Source organism: Lepidochelys kempii, chromosome 4 (assembly GCF_965140265.1).
Source record: "Lepidochelys kempii isolate rLepKem1 chromosome 4, rLepKem1.hap2, whole genome shotgun sequence".
Lineage (NCBI taxonomy): Eukaryota > Metazoa > Chordata > Testudines > Cheloniidae > Lepidochelys > Lepidochelys kempii.
The window spans coordinates 107,185,858-107,205,712 of NC_133259.1; the positions used below are offsets into that span (position 1 = coordinate 107,185,858).

The following is a 19,855-nucleotide window of genomic DNA, read 5'->3' on the forward strand; positions in this document are numbered from 1 at the left end:
TACATATCTAGATAAATACTGACAGTGTGAAGGAGTACAAACTAGAAAACAAGTCTGACAGATTCATTTGCCTGTATATAGGGGGAAGTACTTAACTCTGACTCCATGGAAAATCCATTTGTGATTAAATGCCAGTGCAGCTTATCAATTTGCCATTATTGCTTCATATATTGGAGCTTCATTGCAGATGTGTACTGTACCAATAACTTGTGTACAAAATTGTAGATAATGCCCAGTGCTTGAATTATGGGGGGAAAAAGTAGGAAGACCCCTTCATGAATATGAGCAGTCCTGCAGGCAATATGGAGCATGGTGCCAGGTAATCCTCTGGCTGGCCCTTGTGCTTCAATTCTATTCTCTGCTCTGTCAAGCTGAGTCTTCTGCCCTAGCCTCCCACCGCCATTTCTGCCCTGCCTCTTTCCCTACCCCAACTGCCTCCTCCTCCCTTACCAATTAAATCCTGCCTTCTGCTCCGACCCCTAACTCTCCCTCCCTATCCCTCCTGCCCTGCCCTAAACTCCCTGATTTCCTTTACCTGTTACCCCACCATCTTCTGCACCTGCCTTTTCCCCCTCTCAAGCTCCCCCTGTTGCACCCATCACAGCACTTCTTCTGCCCCACTACCACTTACACCTGTCTGCCTTTTGCCCCTGCCTCCCCCCAGTCTTCTGCACTCAACTAACAACCCCATCTTCCCTGCTCTAGTCCTGCCTCCAGCTGCACCTGACACCATCCTGCCTCCCCTAGTTCTGCACTTGCACACCATCTTTCCCTGCATCCACTCTGACTCTCCCTCACCCCACAGAGCCCTCTCCCCAGTGTGGAATTCCTGGAAGGGGTAAGGCTGGATTTTTGCTCCCCTCATCCCCCCAGGTCCTCCTGCCGTGACAGTTCTGTTCTCTGTCCTCATTCCCCTCTTGTAGGTCCCCCAGGTCCTCCCCCCTGCCCCGCCCATCTCTGGAAGTGGAGTGGTCGGGACCAGGCATGGCATGCATGAACCAATCTCTGCTGAGCAGCTGGCTAGGGCACCGGACAGCACCTCTCTCTTGCTGATGGGATGAAGGGGCTTCTTCAACGCAGGCATTGGAGCCTGGTATCCACCAATAAATGCCAAGCATGCTCAGTGAGACCTGCTTCCTCTGGTCATGGGACCCCTTGCCCCTGCAGTGGTGGTGCCAGGGCTGCTGATTGGTCCAGCAGCTTTCTACTCCCTTTGCAGACCCTTCCCTCTCTGTGTCTCCCCACCATAGGTTTTTGGCACTTGTTGCTGCTGCTCTCTCTGAAGCTCCTGGCCCTGCTGCTGGTCATACAGGGAAGAAGTAAGGGGGCCAAAACATGCCCCTCTGGTGCCTTTGAATAAGTCAGAAGTGAGGTAGCTCCTAAAAGTAGTAAGGGGGGCCTGGCCCCCTTAAGTCCCTCATGTAATTCAAGCACTGCTAATACCACTCCAAATGAAACAATTACAGCATTTACCTTTACATCTGCCTGTGTGCATGTCTGGCATTTGGCCTTGCCTGTCATGTCTAGCTCCCAAGAGATCTCCCAAAACATTAGGCATAGGCACTGACTCTGTGGGTGCTCCAGGGCAGAGCACCCAAAGAAAAAAATTAGTGAGTGCTTAGCACACACTGGCAGCCAAGCTCCCGACCCCTCCCCTCAGTGCCTCGCCCACCAGTGGCCCTGCTGATCAACTCCTCCACCTCCCTCCTGGTGCCTCCCACCAGCCGTGGTTCAGCTTTGCAAGAGGCACGGGGGGGGGGCAGAGGAGAAGGGACAAGGTGTACTTGGGGGAGGGGACAGAACTGGGTGGGGAAGGGGCAGGAGTGGAGTAGAGTGGAGGCGGGGGCCTGGGTCGAACAGACCTACCCCACCATGTAGAGAGACTATGACTGTAGGAACTTGTTATTAACAATTTGAGCTGGCTACCAGAAAGGTAACTATGTACTAAATCTCCCACCATCTTAAGAACGTAAGAACGGCCATTCTGGGTCAGACCAAAGGTCCATCTAGCCCAGTATCCTGTCTTCCGACAGTGGCCAAAGCCAGGTGCCCCAGAGGGAATGAACAGGTAATCCTCAAGTGATCCATTCCCTATCGCTCGTTCCCAGCTTCTGGCAATGATTAACAAATAATTCCATGTTAAAGGGTGTTTTAAGGTTTTTAGTTAAAGCATGTTTTGGTGGATTATTGGAAGCATTACAGTCCTGAGCTCTGTATAAACTTTGTTTCCTTCAGACACTGTTGAAAGGAAGAGGAGTACTTGTGGCACCTTAGAGCTTAACAGTTAGTCTCTAAGGTGCCACAAGTACTCCTTTTCTTTTTACGGATACAGACTAACATGGCTGCTACTCTGAAACCTGTTGAAAGGAAGAAACCCCAACACTGATGAACTGGAGGAGCTTCTAAATAAGACCAAAAAATCCCTTTTTTGTTCAGAGATTAATACTTCTCAAAATCTGTTTGTTTATAGAACACTATTGTAGAGGCTTCTATTCAGCTGCCACCCTCCCTTTTTACACAAAAGCAGAAAAGAGAAATTAGGCCAACAAATGAGTCCATCTACAAGCTTCAACTTATTGCATTTCGCAACGGAAAACTTTTCCCAGCAACAGGAAATTCAACAAATCTGGCAGATGATGGGAAACGACGTACAGTAGTAACACCAGTTATTCTCACCAAGATAGGTTTGTTTTTGGTTATTATTACATTTGTATGACCTTAGAAGAATGCCAAAGCTTTAGAAACCTGATCCTTGACATTATATTCAAGAGGTGTACTAATGTTTCAATTAGCACACCTTTAAGAATCAGATATTATCCAGCATTAATATTTACAGTGTGTTTTGAAAATTAAACATTTAAACATTTTTATATAAAATCAATTCCATATTTTTTTTTCAAATAGATGGTTTAAGCTTAGCCAATCACCACATTGCTATTAACGTGACACTGCGACGTATTGCTCATGGAGCAGATGCTGTTGCGGCACAATGGGACTTCGATCTGCTCAATGGACAGGGAGGATGGAAGTCTGATGGATGTCACATTATCTCTTCAGATGAAAACATTACCACCATTCAGTGCTACTCCCTCAGTAACTATGCAGTCTTGATGGTATGGTATTTATTAAGGTTTTTTAATTTAATCAGAAATAAAAAATGTTCAGGAAAAATATAGAGGGTAAATGTTTTGCGTTTAGTATAATAAAATATTGTGGGAGTGGGGGGTATCCTCACACAAACCAACTTCAGAACAATTTTCACTTGTTTGTATTGGTTTAGATGTTGGCATAAAGTATGGTTGAAAATGGTAGACTGGCAACACTGTAAATTTTACTGCAGAATATTTTAAAGACACAATAGGTTTTTCTTATGAAACCTTTCAGTATGGTACTATGATATATAAATCTATTCTAATGACCTAATAATTGTCAGTCTGCTTTTGCGAACTTTAGATTCCAGGTCTAACAATGACCGCCTCAAATGAAGAATAGTAGGCAGCAGAGAAAATAATAGGAATAACTTCTAGGCAACAATAGAACTTGTCAGGTTAGTTTTAGTGTCTATGGATATGAGGTTTTTGTCCATTTCCACACCCTGGCTTAGAGCCACTGAATGAATATTGGTATAAAATGCCTATTCATGATCATACTTCCTGGAAAAGTGGATGAATATATGAATATAAGAAAAAAGATTATGGTGTTTAGTTACTACACAAGTCAAAGTACAGTATTTGTTAAAGACATTCCTACAAGTATTTTGATTTGAATGTCTCCCATGTATTGAGCTCAGTAAAATTACACCAGTTCTGAAATACAGTGGCAGGAATGAAATAGTGAATTGAGGGAAGTGCTTTCCCCATAATAGGTTATCTTTTTGTCACTGTTTGTTGCCAGAGGACCCCTTCTCCCTAACTTAGCAAACAGTTGGTATTCTTCCTAAATGTACGTCTCCCAAGATATCGGCTTTTGGGGAAAAGGCAAAGAAACATTTTGTTTCTGACAGGTAAAGTGACAGGGACTCTGCTTGTCTGCTTTCTTGTGCTGCCCTGATGGTTCCTATCACAGAGTTATAAGAGCAGACCTCTAACAAACGAAATACTAATAATAAATAACATTTAGAAGTTACACTTGCAAAATTAAATTTCATAGAGGTAATATTATCACTATTTATTACATTTGAGATGCTACATATGGTCTTAAAAATAAGTCAAACATTCTCTCCAAATCATGTTTTGAAGGAAAAAGAATAATTTAGGATAAGTAATGCATGAAAAATGTGGTGGCTTTTTTATTATTATTTAGCAGAACAAACTGTTAAACTTAAAAAAAAATTAATAAAAGAGAGAAGATTAAATGGTAGAATACCAAAAAGCAGTTTTTTTAAAGGGGGAGACTTTGTAAGATTTGGCATGATGCCATAGTGTATGAAGCCTTTTAAATGGAAGATCTCTTAAATGAAAAGTTGCTATTTTTGAACAGTTGAAGGTACTTTCATCATTACAATCCTAGAATTGGATACTCTATTCTTTTATCTTACTTTTTTACATTTAATCATCTAAAATGTAATAGACTTTTTAAAACCTGAAATATGTTATCTATGCTTGTTCAGCTTATGTTCAAGGAGGGATTTTACTTGAAGTTAAATATAATTCTGCCACCTGGAGGAAAGAAATTTAAAGAGATACACAATCTATATGTTTGCAAAATCATTAATCTTATTAGATTTCTGTATTCGCACGTAAAGATTACATGGAACATTGTTGCTATGAGTTGCATACACAAATTTAAGTTTCCACAGGAAAAAAATATTTTGGTTTAAGGTGACAAAGCTAGAAAATGACACTTAAGGATTTGAGCCTCAGTGCCTGAACACAACTTAATGAAGAAAAATTACAGTGAGCTTTGTTGTAATTTTGTATTTTGACAGTGGAGCTGGAAGAAAGTGGTGTTTCTCAATAATGAACTTGCTTGTTCAGAGACTTCTCCTTCAGCTCTAACTTTCCCTTATAGGAAGGGTGATTATGTGTTTTTTTTCTCTTAAATTAATTGTTTATTATAGTGCCGTTATTTAAGGCTTTAACATTGGACAAATATCAAAAGCTTTGATTTAGATAAGCATCAGAACTTACGATAGTTTTTCAGAACTGCCACACCATTTGAGCAATTACCTTCCCCAAGCAGACATGAATCTCACTTAACCTTTTGATACAATTGCTCCATTTTACAACCTTTAGAAATTGTAGACAGTTTACTTTCTGTTTTTCAATTAATGTTTTTTAACTACTTTTTAGTTGTGAAGACTGTAAGACACGCAAGTAATATTCGTGCCGTTATCTGAATCCCAGTACTTTGCATTTCTACGTGCAAGATTATGGGATGTGGTGAGATCACTGTGCTAGAGATGTATAGGGAAATATTATTTCTATTTTCTCCTGTAATCTACCTCTCTGTATGTATTTCAGAACATTACACTATATCTTCTCTACATCTACACTAATTATGAGGAGAGACATAGTGCATACCCAATTCTAGCTGTTTAATGAGCTGGAGCATAAGTATGATTTTTATAGAAGTAATGTGTCGAACAAATGTTCAGTCAATTCATTAATCTGAACTAATAGTACAGGAAGCTTCATGTGGCTTGGTGAGTTCTGTGGGCTATGAAGTGCTTGCAGTGGGAGGAGCCCATAACCACTGGCCGGTTACAAGTACCCTTCAGTTTCATCTAGTTAATTCTAGTTGTACGTGTCCAGAAACAAGAAGAGTCTGTCACAGATTTGCCAATAGAAACAAAACTGCCGAGAATCACGGTCTGTTGGACTTAAGACAAGATAGTACTGGCCGAGCAGTAAATCCTGCCTATGCTGTAATGATGGAGAATCAAAGTTGCAATGAAGTTCTTAGTCTGAAATGAGGTATTTTTACAGCTAAGTTTAAGACAAGAATTGGATTCTGGAATATTAGAATACTTTGGAGCACAGGGAGGCTGATAAAGATTATCACAGAAATGTAAATCTTTGGCCTAAGTGTACTTGTACTGAGTGAGATGAGATGGACTAGATGAGGCAAATTATCAGAGGAAGGTATGGTGGTTTTATAATCTGGAAGAGAAGATGACACACCAGGAAGGCACAGCCTTATTACAGATCAAGGAAGCTGCTAAAGTACTGAAGAATGGGAATCTGTAACTCTAGAATATTGACTGCAAGCTTTGATGAACCATGCAAAAAGTCAGAGGTTGTGTTATGCACCAACAAATGATACCGATGAACGGATCAGGCTGTTTCTATGTAAACTTGCAGAGCATCCTTGGCAAGATCAATACTTATGATGTTGTTAACCTCATGGGAGAGCTAAATGCACAGGTTGACGGCAATAATATTGGATATGAGCGCATTATGGGCAGACATGGCATCCCAGGGCAGATTGACAATGGACAATGTTTTGTTCAGCTCTGCAGCCTAAACAGTCTTTGTATTGGGGATATACTGTTTCCATGTGAGGAAAGAGGCAAACTGACATGGAGATCAAATTATGGCTTCACCCAGAAACAGCTTGATCATATTGCCATTAATATGCACTGGAGATAAATGTTGGGTGCCAGGGTGTACACGAGGGCTGAGTTCTTTTTATTGGAACAATCAAAACTAAAGAAGGTAACACCGTGTGAGGTAGAGGATATGTACGATACGAGAAAGTTAGTGGATCCAGAAGTGAAGACACATTTCAAGCTGCAGCTTAGCAATAGATCTGAATAGCTAAAAACATGGATGGTCATAGAAGAACAGTGACAATTTTTCAAAGAAGTAATTGTGAATGCTACCAGGATCACAGTAGAGGTAAGAAGATCTAAGAAAAGAATGGCTCCAACCAAATATACGGAGGCTTGTTGAAGAGAGGAAAGAATTAAGAGAATTCAGTAAGAATGAGACAGCAGCAAAAGAGCTATTCTGCAATAAGTATATGCGGACAAAAACGGAAGCTAAAAAATCAGCCAGAAGAAGTGAGAGAATGGATGGGAAATAAAGCAATAGAAGCCAAAGAGCCATACAAGAGAAGAAAGAAAAGGAGTACTAGTGGCACCTTAGAGACTAACCAGTTTATTTGAGCATTTGGGGGTCTATCTTCCAGGGCTATGGTTACTGCTGTTGTAATGCGTATAGTGTTTTGGCTCCATGCTTTGGGGTTTCCCAGTAAGGTCTCAGAACACCACTGAGGACCTGCCCTTCAATGAAACTCATCCATTTAATCAGAAGACAGATGAGGGGTTTTTTTCACAATTTTTAAAGGATTCCAGGGCCACCCTCGCTCCCTGGAAATATATACACCTGCTCCAAAGAGAAAATTCCACTGGCAATCATACAAGCCTAGACCAGTGGCTCAACAGCTCTTCTATCAGAGACCTTATGAGGTCTGCAAGAGGCAGAGGGTTCAAAAGACCTTCTTCCATACACCTCCCACAGTGGGTTCCTCGTCCCAGTTCCAGTCCTCTGCTAAACGTTACTTTTGATGGGAGCGTGAGAGCTGCAAACCACTAATTCCAGCACCTCCTGACTCTCATTCAACCTTTGGGGGTCATCTAGCACAGTGGTTCTCAACCTTTCCAGACTACAGTACCCCTTTCAGAAGTCAGATTTGTCTTACCTACCCCCCCAAGTTTCACCTCACTTAAAAACTACTTGCTTACAGAATCAGATATAAAAATACAAGTGTGTCACAGCACACTATTACTGAAAAATTGCTTGCTTTCTCATTTTGTCTGTGAAATCTTAGTTTTTACTGACTTCACTAGTGCTTTTTTTGTAATGTAACCTGTTCTAAAACTAAGCAAATATCTAGATGAATTGATATACTCCCTAGAAGACCTCCATGTACCTCCAAGGGTACACATACCACCGATTGTGAATCACTAGTCTAGCACACTTTCTCAGTATCTGGAGTGCAATTACAATGGACAAAAATGGGTGATGAACATAATTCATTCTAGCTATACAATAGTTTACATCCCTGCGTCCCTCCAAAACCCTCTTCCCCACCTCCTCTTGGGGACCATTCTCATGAGAACATTCTCAAACAAGAAGTGGAATCTCTCTTACAGTGAGTAGTGATAGAGTGGGTTCCTCTTCAATATCAAGGGAGTGTTTTTTACTCAACATACTTCCTAGTACCCAAAAAGAACGGCATTTGGAGAGCCATTTTTGATCTCTGCCATCTCAATTGCTTTATTTGCAAACTCAAGTTTTGTGTGGCCATGTTGTCATCTATAATTCCATCCCCTGGAAAAGGACATGTGGTTTACAGCTCACTTCATGAAGGACGCCTACTTTCACATGGACATTCACCCCTCTCATAGATGCTTTCTCATGTTCATGGTGGGCTCCACTTTCAATACAGAGTACTCCCTTTCAGCATTGCTGCTGCCCCCACAGTCTTTACCAAGGTTTTCTCTGTAGTAGCAGCCGATATCAGATGCTGTGGTTTCATGGTCTTCCTCTACCTTGACTATTTGGCTGCTTGTCACCAGGTCACTCCAGGAGGCCCATGCATTGACTTCAACACTGCTGCAACTCCTCTCTTTTTTGGGGGTCAGTGTAAATGCTGAAAAATCTTTCCTCGCCGCAGACTTTAGACTTCATTGGGGCATCATTAAATTCAATCACACCAAGGGCTTACCTGCCAAGGGAGAGGTTTCAAGCTGTGAGCGATATCATAGACCACATCATAAGCAACTCCTGAGTGCCTGTCAATATCTGTCTCTCTTTCCTAGGCCATATGGCTTCATGCACTTGTCATGCCATTTGTAAGACTCCACCTTTCATTGTCCACAAGCGTGGCACCAAACTGTGTATTCAGCAGACTGACAGTTCATGAGCACCATAGTGACTGTTTGCACCAAAGCAATATTGTCCCTGTTATGTTGGAAAAATCCCTTCCAGGTATGTGTCAGTGTTCCCTTCCTTGCCTCTGCACTGGACAGGCCGACCATTACTGATGTATCCATTTTAGGTTGGGGAGCCCACATGGACAGCCACAATGCACCTGGACTTCTCAAGAGTCCAGGAAGTACATCAGTGTTCTAGAGCTGAGAGCAGTTTGAAGGGCTTGCAAAGCCTGTCTCCTGATCATTCAAAGTCACCATGCCCTCATAACATTAGACAACATCACAACCGTCTTTTACATCAACAAACAGGAGCGAGATCCATCTCCCTGTGTGCAGAAGCAGATTGTGGAACTAGTGCATTAGTAATCCCATTATGCTGTTGGCAGTCTACCTCCCAGGAAACCAGAATGTGATAGTGGACTCTCAGGAGACACTTTGCTGTCGATTACAAGTGGGAGCTACATGACTCTGGTGAACAATGTTTTTGCTCTATGTGGGACTCCTACCAGGGATCTGTCTGCCTTCCAAACAAACAGGAAATGCAACATATACTTTTCCAGAGGAGCCCTAAGTCACCACTCACAGGGTGATGCTTTAGTCCCTCCAAGGTCAGATCATCTGAACTGTGCCTTCCCTCCACGACCACTCCTGTGCAAGATTCAGAAGGACAGGGCACAAGTCATTCTCATTACCCCTTACTGACCCATACAGTTTTGGTTCCTGAACCTCCTACACTTGTCATCTCAGGCACTGATCATTATTCAAACATTTCCCAATCTCTTCACTCAGGAGACCAGCAAGGTCAAGCATTCCTACGTCCCACATCCACTTCATCTCAAAGCCTTGGTTTTGGATTGGCATTCTTCTTAGAACAACCGTGTTCTGAAGCTATATAGATCATCCTTTCTAATAGTAGGAAGAATTCTACTAGAAAATGATTCCCAGCCATCTGAGCACATCAAAGACATATACCTTCAGAAGTTGCAGATATTTCTCTCATACTGTATTCTTTCCTTAAAGACAGCAGATTCATCCATCAGCTCCTTACAGGTCCATTTGGCCGCAGTCACTGCATACCATCCCCCTTCACAGGGCTACTTGATCTTCATGCACACAGTGATTAGCAGATTCTGAAAAAGCCTAATCAGAACCTTTTCCGTGTTTGTTTTTAAAGCATACTCCTCAATGAGACTTGAACTTTATTACCTAAGTACTCAGTACGCCTCCTTTTGAACCATTAACTTCTCACTCCATGTCTCTCCTATCCATGAAGGTTGCATTCCTTGTAACCATCATCTCAGCCGGGAGGGTTGGGCAGCTTGGAGAGCTGATGACAGATCCTTCTTACACTACATTCCATAAGGACAAAGTTTCATTATGTTTACATCCTAAATTCACCCCAAACTTGTCTTGAATTTCACCTGCACCAGTCTATCCACTTACTAAAACCACGCTCATCGTCAGAAGAAAGGACATTCCATTCTCTCAACGTTAGCGAGCCTGAACCATTTACCTGCAGAGAACAAAACTAGCTAGGAAGCCTTCTAGACTATTTGTTGCCTTAATGGAAAGGGTCTGGGGTCAGGCTATATCCTCTCAAAGAATCTCAAAATAGACCTTGGACTGTTTTTTGTTTTGCTATCAGCTGTCTAATCTTCCCTCCCTCCTCCTGAGGTAAGAGCTCATTCCTCAAAAACGCCAGCAACATCTATGGCATTGCTTCAAGAGGTGCTGTCAAGCTATCTGGAGTGACTCAAGCGTGAGTACCAAGTTGGGCCAGATTGTTAAGAAGCAGAGCATAAACCCCAAACTGGTTGTGAATTCTAAACTTAGATTTCACCAACCAAGTATCAAGTGTAAACTCCTCAGGCACTATAACAGGCTAACCATGGAGTCACAGGCAGTCCCCTTGGGTACTCAAGTCTGTTTGTCACCTAGGCAAGCTTGCCTTTGTGATAGATGGTCCTTTACACCAATAATCACAATAATATTCAGATTAATCCCAATCTCAGTCCCAAAAGACCAGTCACTTACCCCAGGTCAATTGCACTGTAGATTTTACACCAAAGATAACACTTGTAGACAATCCTATAATTAACTAAAGATTTCTTAACTATGAAGAAGAAATGAATTGTTTACGAGTTTAAATCAGATAAACATAAACCCCCCAGTCTTAAATTTCAAAAGGTAATAGCAACTTCTATAATAAGCAAGCTGTATATGTCCTTCGGGGCTAACCCAGGCCAAGCACGGGGTATCTCTTGTTTAGGCTTAGTAATCCTTGCCCTTCAGAGTCCAAACAGTATAAAGATATAGTTTCTTCTTGTCAGGGATTTTTCATAAAATCATAGAGTATCAGGGTTGGAAGGGACCTCAGAAGGTCATCTAGTCCAACCCCCTGCTCAAAGCAGGACCAATCCCCAATTAAATCATCCCAGCCAGGGCTTTGTCAAGCCTGACCTTAAAAACCTCTAAGGAAGGAGATTCTACCACCTCCCTAAGTAACACATTCCAGTGTTTCACCACCCTCCTAGTGAAAAAGTTTTTCCTAATATCCAACCTAAACCTCCCCCACTGCAACTTGAGACCATTACTCCTTGTCCTGTCATCTTCTACCACTGAGAATAGTCTAGAACCATCCTCTTTGGAACTACCTCTCAGGTAGTTGAAAGCAGCTATCAAATCCCCCCTCATTCTTCTCTTCTGCAGACTAAACAATCCCAGTTCCCTCAGCCTCTCCTCATAAGTCGTGTGTTCCAGACCCCTAATCATTCTTGTTGCCCTTCGCTGGACTCTCTCCAATTTATCCACATCCTTCTTGTAGTGTGGGGCCCAAAACTGGACACAGTACTCCAGATGAGGCCTCACCAATGTCGAATAGAGGGGAATGATCACGTCCCTCGATCTGGTGGCTATGCCCCTACTTATACATCCCAAAATGCCACTGGTCTTCTTGGCAACAAGGGCACACTGTTGACTCATATCCAGCTTCTCGTCCACTGTCACCCCTAGGTCCTTTTCCGCAGAACTGCTGCCGAGCCATTCAGTCCCTAGTCTGTAGCGTGCATTGGATTCTTCCGTCCTAAGTGCAGGACCCTGCACTTCTCCTTGTTGAACTTCATCAGATTTCTTTTGGCCCAATCCTCCAATTTGTCTAGGTCCCTCTGTATCCTATCCCTACCTGCCACCATATCTACCACTCCTCCTAGTTTAGTATCATCTGCAAATTTGCTGAGAGTGCAATCCACACCATCCTCCAGATCATTTATGAAGATATTGAACAAAACTGGCCCCAGGACCGACCCTTGGGGCACTCCACTTGATACCAGCTGCCAACTAGACATGGAGCCATTGATCACTACCCGTTGAGCCCGACGATCTAGCCAACTTTCTACCCACCTTATAGTGCATTCATCCAGCCCATACTTCTTTAACTTGCTGACAAGAATACTGTGGGAGACCGTGCAAAAGCTTTGCTAAAGTCAAGAAACAATACATCCACTGCTTTCCCTTCATCCACAGAACCAGTAATCTCATCATAGAAGGTGATTAGATTAGTCAGGCATGACCTTCCCTTGGTGAATCCATGCTGACTGTTCCTGATCACTTTCCTTTCATGTAAGTGCTTCAGGATAGATTCCTTGAGGACCTGCTCCATGATTTTTCTGAGGACTGAGGTGAGGCTGACTGGCCTGTAGTTCCCAGGATCCTCCTTCTTCCCTTTTTTAAAGATTGGCACTACATTAGTCTTTTTCCAGTCATCCGGGACTTCCCCCGTTCGCCACGAGTTTTCAAAGATAATGGCCAATGGCTCTGCAATCACAGCCGCCAATTCCTTTAGCACTCTCAGATGCAACGCATCCGGCCCCATGGACTTATGCACGTCCAGCTTTTCTAAATACTCCCTAACCACCTCTATCTCCACAGAGGGCTGGCCACCTACTCCCCATGCTGTGTTGCCCAGCGCAGCAGTCTGGGAGCTGACCTTGTTAGTGAAGACAGAGGCAAAAAAAGCATTGAGTACATTAGCTTTTTCCACATCCTCTGTCACTAGGTTGCCTCCCTCATTCAGTAAGGGGCCCACACTTTCCTTGGCTTTCTTCTTGTTGCCAACATACCTGAAGAAACCCTTCTTGTTACTCTTAACATCTCTCGCTAGCTACAGCTCCAGGTGTGATTTGGTCCTCCTGATTTCATTCCTACATGCCCAAGCAATATTTTTATACTCTTCCCTGGTCATTTGCCCAATATTCCACTTCTAGTAAGCTTCTTTTTTATGTTTAAGATCAGCAAGGATTTCGCCGTTAAGCCAAGCTGGTCGCCTGCCATATTTACTATTCTTTCGACACATCGGGGTGGTTTGTCCCTGTAAGCTCAATAGGGATTCCTTGAAATACAGCCAGCTCTCCTGGACTCCTTTCCCTCTCATGTTATTCCCCCAGGGTATCCAACCCATCAGTTCCCTGAGGGAGTCGAAGTCTGCTTTCCTGAAGTCCAGGGTCTGTATTCTGCTGCTTACCTTTCTTCCCTGTGTCAGGATCCTGAACTCGACCAACTCATGGTCACTGCCTCCCAGATTCCCATCCACTTTTGCTTCCCCTACTAATTCTTCCCGGTTTGTGAGCAGCAGGTCAAGAAAAGCTCCCCCCTAGTTGGCTCCTCCAGCACTTGCACCAGGAAATTGTCCCCTACGCTTTCCAAAAACTTCCTGGATTGTCTGTGCACCGCTGTAGTGCTCTCCCAGCAGATATCAGGATGATTAAAGTCGCCCATGAGAACCAGAGCGTGCGATCTAGTAGCTTCTGCGAGTTGCCAGAAGAAAGCCTCATCCACCTCATTCCCCTGGTCCAGTGGTCTATAGCAGACTCCCACCACTACATCACTCTTGTTGCTCACACTTCTAAACTTAATCCAGAGACACTCAGGTTTTTCTGCAGTTTCATACCGAAGCTCTGAGCAGTCATACTGCTCCCTTACATACAGTGCTACTCCCCCACCTTTTCTGCCCTGCCTGTCCTTCCTGAACAGTTTATAACCATCCATGACAGTACTCCAGTCATGTGAGTTATCCCACCAAGTCTCTGTTATTCCAATCACGTCATAATTCCTTGACATCACCAGGACCTCCAGTTCTCCCTGCTTGTTTCCAAGGCTTTGTGCATTTGTATATAGGCACTTGAGATAACCTGCTGATCACCCCTCATTCTCAGTATGAGGCAGGAGCCCTACCCTCACAGACGTTCCTGCCTGTGCTTGCGTACTTACCTCAGGGCTTTGGTCTCCTTCCCCCGGTGAACCTAGTTTAAAGCCCTCCTCACTAGGTTAGCCAGCCTGCTCGCAAAGATGCTCTTCCCTCTCTTCGTTAGGTGGAGCCCGTCTCTGCCTAGCACTCCTCCTTCATGGAACACCATCCCATGGTCAAAGAATCCAAAGCCTTCTCTCCGACACCACCTGCGTAGCCATTCGTTGACTTCCACGATTCAACGGTCCCTACCCAGGCCTTTTCCTTCCACGGGGAGGATGGACGAGAACACCACTTGCGCCTGAAACTCCTTTATCCTTCTTCCCAGGGCCATGTAGTCCGCAGTGATCCGCTCAAGGTCATTCTTGGCAGTATCGTTGGTGCCCACGTGGAGAAGCAGGAAGGGGTAGCGATCCGAGGGCTTGATGAGTCTCGGCAGTCTCTCCGTCACATCGCGAATCTTAGCCCCTGGCAAGCAGCGACTTCTCTGTTTTCCCGGTCAGGGCGGCAGATAGATGACTCAGCCCCCCTGAGGAGAGAGTCCCCGACCACCACCATCCACCTCCTTCTCTTGGGAGCGGTGGTCGTGGAACCCCCAAGCTCAGGACAGCGCATCTCCTGCCTTCCAACCAGCGGAGTCTCCTTCCACTTTCTCCCCCCAGACGTATCATCTGGTCCACTCTCCGCAATGGTACCTGTGGAGAGAACATTAAAACGGTTACTTACCTGTGTCTGCGTTGCTGGTACCTGGACATTCCCCCTTCTTCTTCTGGAGGTCACATGTTGCCAAGCTTCTTCACTGGCCTCTTGGATCCGCTGTGCAACCTGCTCTAAATCTTTAGAGCTTTGTGTCCGTAGAAGCATATCCTGACTTTTGTCTAGAAAATCCTCAGATTCTCGTATGCAACGCAGGGTCGATATCTGCTGCTCCAGACCTTTGGTCTTCTCTTCCAGTATGGATACTAGCTTGCACTTTGTACAGACAAAGTCGCTTCTGTCCTGTGGAAGAAAGACAAACGTGGGACATCCTTTTATTCCCTTCCACCTGAGTTCAAGCTGATGGGTGAGTCAATATGCACATCTCCTCATGGGTTTGGCAGGAAGTACTCAAGAAAGTCTGTCTTTTGTTCTCTGATATTCCACAATGGTTTGTCTCTCTGTGCGTCTTCTTTGTTGGGCAAGAGATAACACCTCCTGTGGTAAAACTGGTATTTCATATTTGGTAGTGCTTGTCTCCTGACAAATGGTTTATAGCAGTGGCTCTGAAACTTTTTTACTGGTGATCCCTTTCACATAGAAGGCCTCTGAGGCGACCGTCCCTTATAAATTAAAAACACTTTTTAATATATTTAACACTATTATGAATGCTGGAGGCAGAGCGGGGTTTGGGGTGGGGACTGACAGCTCGCGACCCCCCATGTAATCACCTCGTGACCCCATGAGGGGTCCCGATGCCCAGTTTGAGAACCCCTGATTTACAGTTTCAGAGCAAATACTTTTAGTTACAGAGCAAACACTGAAATACTACCTTATAACATGGGTGCAGCTATCATAAGTGAGACTAATGCACACGGCAACTTAAAGCATTTCATAAAGTTTAAACATATTCTTATAAATCTAACACCTATTTTAACAGTGCTAACACAGAGCTGAGATAGACTGTTTTCCAGCTATGAGTTTGTCAGTGCTCAGTTGAGGCCTAAGAGGCTTGACATGAGCTGACGCCTGGTCTGCCAGAGTCACAGGTGCCTCTGCTTGAGATTTCCATCCACACATTTGCGAGACACTATGCCTTGGTACAGCACTCCTTGGCTAATGCATATTTTGGAATGTCAGTCCTTCATTCAGCTCTGCCATCTACAATCTCTCACCCTCCTCCTTTTTGAGTACTGCTTGTCAGTCACCCACAGTATAGTAGACATAGGAACCAGCACTCAAAGAAGAAGAGAAAGTTACTTACCTTATAGTAACTGGAGGCTCTTTGAGATGTGGAGTCCTTATCTGTATTCCCCTACCCACTCTCCTTCCCCTCTGCTTTTGATCTTCTCTGATTTGTGATAAAGAAGGAACTGGAGAGGAGGTTGGTCCACCCAGCCTTTTATCTCCTCAGTCAGTGGCATGAGGTGAGCCAGGGCCCATGTGCGGACCAACAGATACTGCTCTCAGAACTCTCCAGCTCTGGGCACATGGCATACATGCATACCAACACTGGCATACAGATAGGGGACCACACATCTCGAACCTCCAGTTACATAAGGTAAGTAGCTTTCTCTCATTTATAATGGCTAATCTATTTTCCCCACCCCAAAAAAAACAAAAACAAAACCCACAAATACAGACTTTTAACAAAATACTCTGAAAAGTGGATGTTTAGCAGCGCTCACTTAAATTATAGCGAACAGCTTGCCTTCTCTGGCCATTTTCATGCAATGCTATATTCAAAGATTTTACAACACAGCGTTTTAGGGCTATTTAAATTTGGGGACTGTTCTTTCTGGTGCTTCCTCATGAGATCTTTGCATGCAATAATACACGTGTGCGCTCAGCCACACATTCGCACCCTAAAATAATAAAAAGGCTGGGCCATCTCCCAACTAATAAATACAAAGCGACAAAATAAAAAGAGGGAAAAAAAGACAAAAAGGAGTTAGAACCCTTCAGCTCTCATGGCTGTGAAACTCATATGACATCAAGATCTCTGTCAAGCATTCTTAAAACTACAGTATGCACCTGCTGAAATGAAAAAACAGATTGACAGAGCCAGAAGAGTACCCAGAAGTCACCTACTACAGGACAGGCCCAACAAAGAAAGTAACAGAACACCATTAGCCATCACCTAAAACCCCAACTAAAACCTCTCCAGTGCATCATCAGAGATCTACAACCTATCCTGAAGGACGATCCGTACTCTCACAGATCTTGGGAGACAGACCAGTCCTCACATACAGACAGCCCCCCAGCCTGAAGCAAATACTCACCAGCAACCACACACCAAAAACACTAACCCAGGAACCTATCATTGCAACAAAGTCCGATGCCAACTCTGTCCACATATCTATTCAAGTGACACCATTATGACACCTAATCACATCAGCCATGCCATCAGGAGCTCATTCATCTACACATCTACCAATGTGATACATGCCATCATTTGCCAGCAGTGCCCCTCTGCCATGTACATTGGCCAAACTGGACAGTCTCTACACACAAGAATAAATGGACACAAATTTGACATCAGGAATCATAACATTCAAAAACCAGTCGGAGAACACTTCAACTTCTCTGGTCACTCAGTAACAGACTTAAAGGTAGCAATTTTGCAACAGAAAAGCATCAAAATCAGACTCCAACGAGAAACTGCTGAACTGGAGTTAATTTGCAAACTAGATACCATTAACTTGGGCTTGAACAGAGACTGGGAGTGGCTGGGTCATTACACAAATTAAATCCATTTCCCCATGTTAAGTATCCTCACACGTTCTTGTCGACTGTCTGAAATGGGCCATCTTGATTATCACTACAAAAGTTTTTTTTTCTCCTGCTGATAATAGCTCATCTTAATTAATTAGCCTCTTAGAGTTGGTGTGGCAACTTCCACCTTTTTCGTGTTCTGTGTATGTATGTATATCTTTCGTACTATATGTTCCATTCTGTGCATCTGATGAAGTGGGTTGTAGCCCATGAAAGCTTTGCTCAAATAAATTTGTTAGTCTCTAAGGTGCCACAAGTACTCCTGTTCTTTTTGTGGATATAGACTAACACAGCTGCTACTCTGAAACCTGTCATATGACATAGGAGTTGTAAATGCAGTCAAGGGGATCAGGCAATGACGTAGCTGTCATGGTACTTCATGTTTCCAGGGTCTTTGGGTACTGGGAGATTGGTCAGGCTGGTATAGCCATGGTTTTGACTTCCAGGGAGCTAAGAATGTCAGTCTCTGATCAGGTGTCTTACTGGTCTGAAAGACTACAAGTCCTTTTGCATTTACCTTGCTGTATATCAGGTAGGAAACCTATGGCATGCGTGCCAAAGGCAGCACGCGAGCTGATTTTCAGTGGCACTCTCACTGCCCGGGTCCTGGCCACTGGTCCGGGGAGCGCTGGATTTTAATTTAATTTTAAATGAAGCTTTTTAAAACCTTATTTACTTTACATACAACAATAGTTTAGTTATATATTATAGACTTATAGAAAGAGACCTTCTAAAAATGTTAAACTGTATAACTGGCATGCAAAACCTTATATTAGAGTGAATAAATGAAGACTCTTCACACCACTTCTGAAAGGTTGCAGACCCCTGCTGTATATCATTGTGGTTCTAGCTTGCTGCCCCATACAGTACCTTCCACGAGGTCTCTGGGCCTCAGGTGTGAAATACGCTTGAAGCCCTAAAACATGGTCCCTTCACATCGAAGTGGCAAGTTTTGGTCAAATGTGAGTTTGGGAATGTCACACATAAGACAGCAGTTTCCTTAAAATAGCCATATTACAACCATACGCTGTGTGAATCCCGAAATATCAAAAATGAAAAACATGAAGCCAGCTTTGAGGGAGTTGCCCTAGTTCAGTCCTCTAGGTAAACAGTTCAGTGACACATGGTAACAGCATCCCAAAGAAGGCCTCAAAAAGGTCCATTAAAAAATTGTCTAACGGAAACAACCATTTCATCATGCATTCCTCAGCATTTCTTTATTATAAATTTAGATATGTCTGGACAGCTGTTGACAGCAACAAGAGAATTGGGGAACTGACCATTGAGCCTTAACTGGGTAAAAGTGCACAACTACCCTTTAGTGTAGTTTACCTTTAAGTTTATACTAGATCTGTATTCTCATATACATTATTTCTCACAATAAGCAACTTTAATTCTAACAGTTCCTGAAAAGTTTTGAATGCTTATCTGTGCAATCTCAACATCCTTTTAATGTAACTTTTATTATTATACATACACAAACTCATCTAGCCGTTTTGTCACGATCAGTACTAAAAAAAGGACGTATATACAACAATTTAGTGGGTTTTTGGAATATTATCATACTTCAATTTCAGGTCTCCATATCTGTACCCTGAAGAGTTGTTTTTAGTAATCATAGCCATTTTACAAAAAATATATGTATAGTATTAATATCAGTTACAGAAATGTAATTGTAATTCAAATGACTTTTTTACTGCTTGTGCTAACCAAACGGATATAAGTACTATGTGTGTTGAATAAAGGGCCAGCTATAGGCACCAGCAAAACAAGCAGGTGCTTGGGGCGGCACATTTCTAGGGGCGGCATTCCGGCTCTGGGCATGCCACCCCTAGAAATGTGCCCCCGCCACCCCAGCTCGCCTCCACTCTGCCTCCACCGGTTCCCCTGAGCGCGCTGCCACCGCTCCGCTTCTCCCCGCTCCGTCCCAGGCTTGCCGCGTTTTGCGCGGCAAGCCTGGGAGGGAGGAGAAGCCAAGCAGCAGCGCTCGGGGGAGGCAGCGGTGGTGGAGCGGAGGCGAGCTGGGGCGGGGAGCAGTTCCTCTATCCCCCCCCCCCCATTACTTCCTGCGCTCCCCCCCACTCACCTCTGCTCCGCCTGCTCCCCTGAACGCGCTGCCTCTCCCTTGCCTGAGAGGGAGGGGGAGAAGTGGAGCAACAGCATGTTCAGGGGAGCAGGCGGAGCGGAGGTGAGCTAGGGCGGGGAGTTGCAGGGGGGAAGCTGCAGGAAGCAATGCCGGGGGGAAATGTGGCATGCCCAGG

The 19,855-nt window shown here is 43.9% G+C and overlaps 1 protein-coding gene across 3 annotated transcripts in view; it reads left to right on the top strand.

The window, feature by feature from the left end:
* Positions 1–19,855, top strand: part of ADGRA3 (adhesion G protein-coupled receptor A3) — a 118,768-nt gene that overhangs the window by 75,978 nt on the left and 22,935 nt on the right. For all 3 annotated transcript variants that reach the window (XM_073342384.1, XM_073342386.1, XM_073342385.1), the window contains 2 exons: positions 2,471–2,684; positions 2,905–3,113. In XM_073342384.1, coding sequence (XP_073198485.1) covers positions 2,471–2,684; positions 2,905–3,113 — 423 coding nt within the window. The remainder of the gene's footprint in view (positions 1–2,470; positions 2,685–2,904; positions 3,114–19,855) is intronic.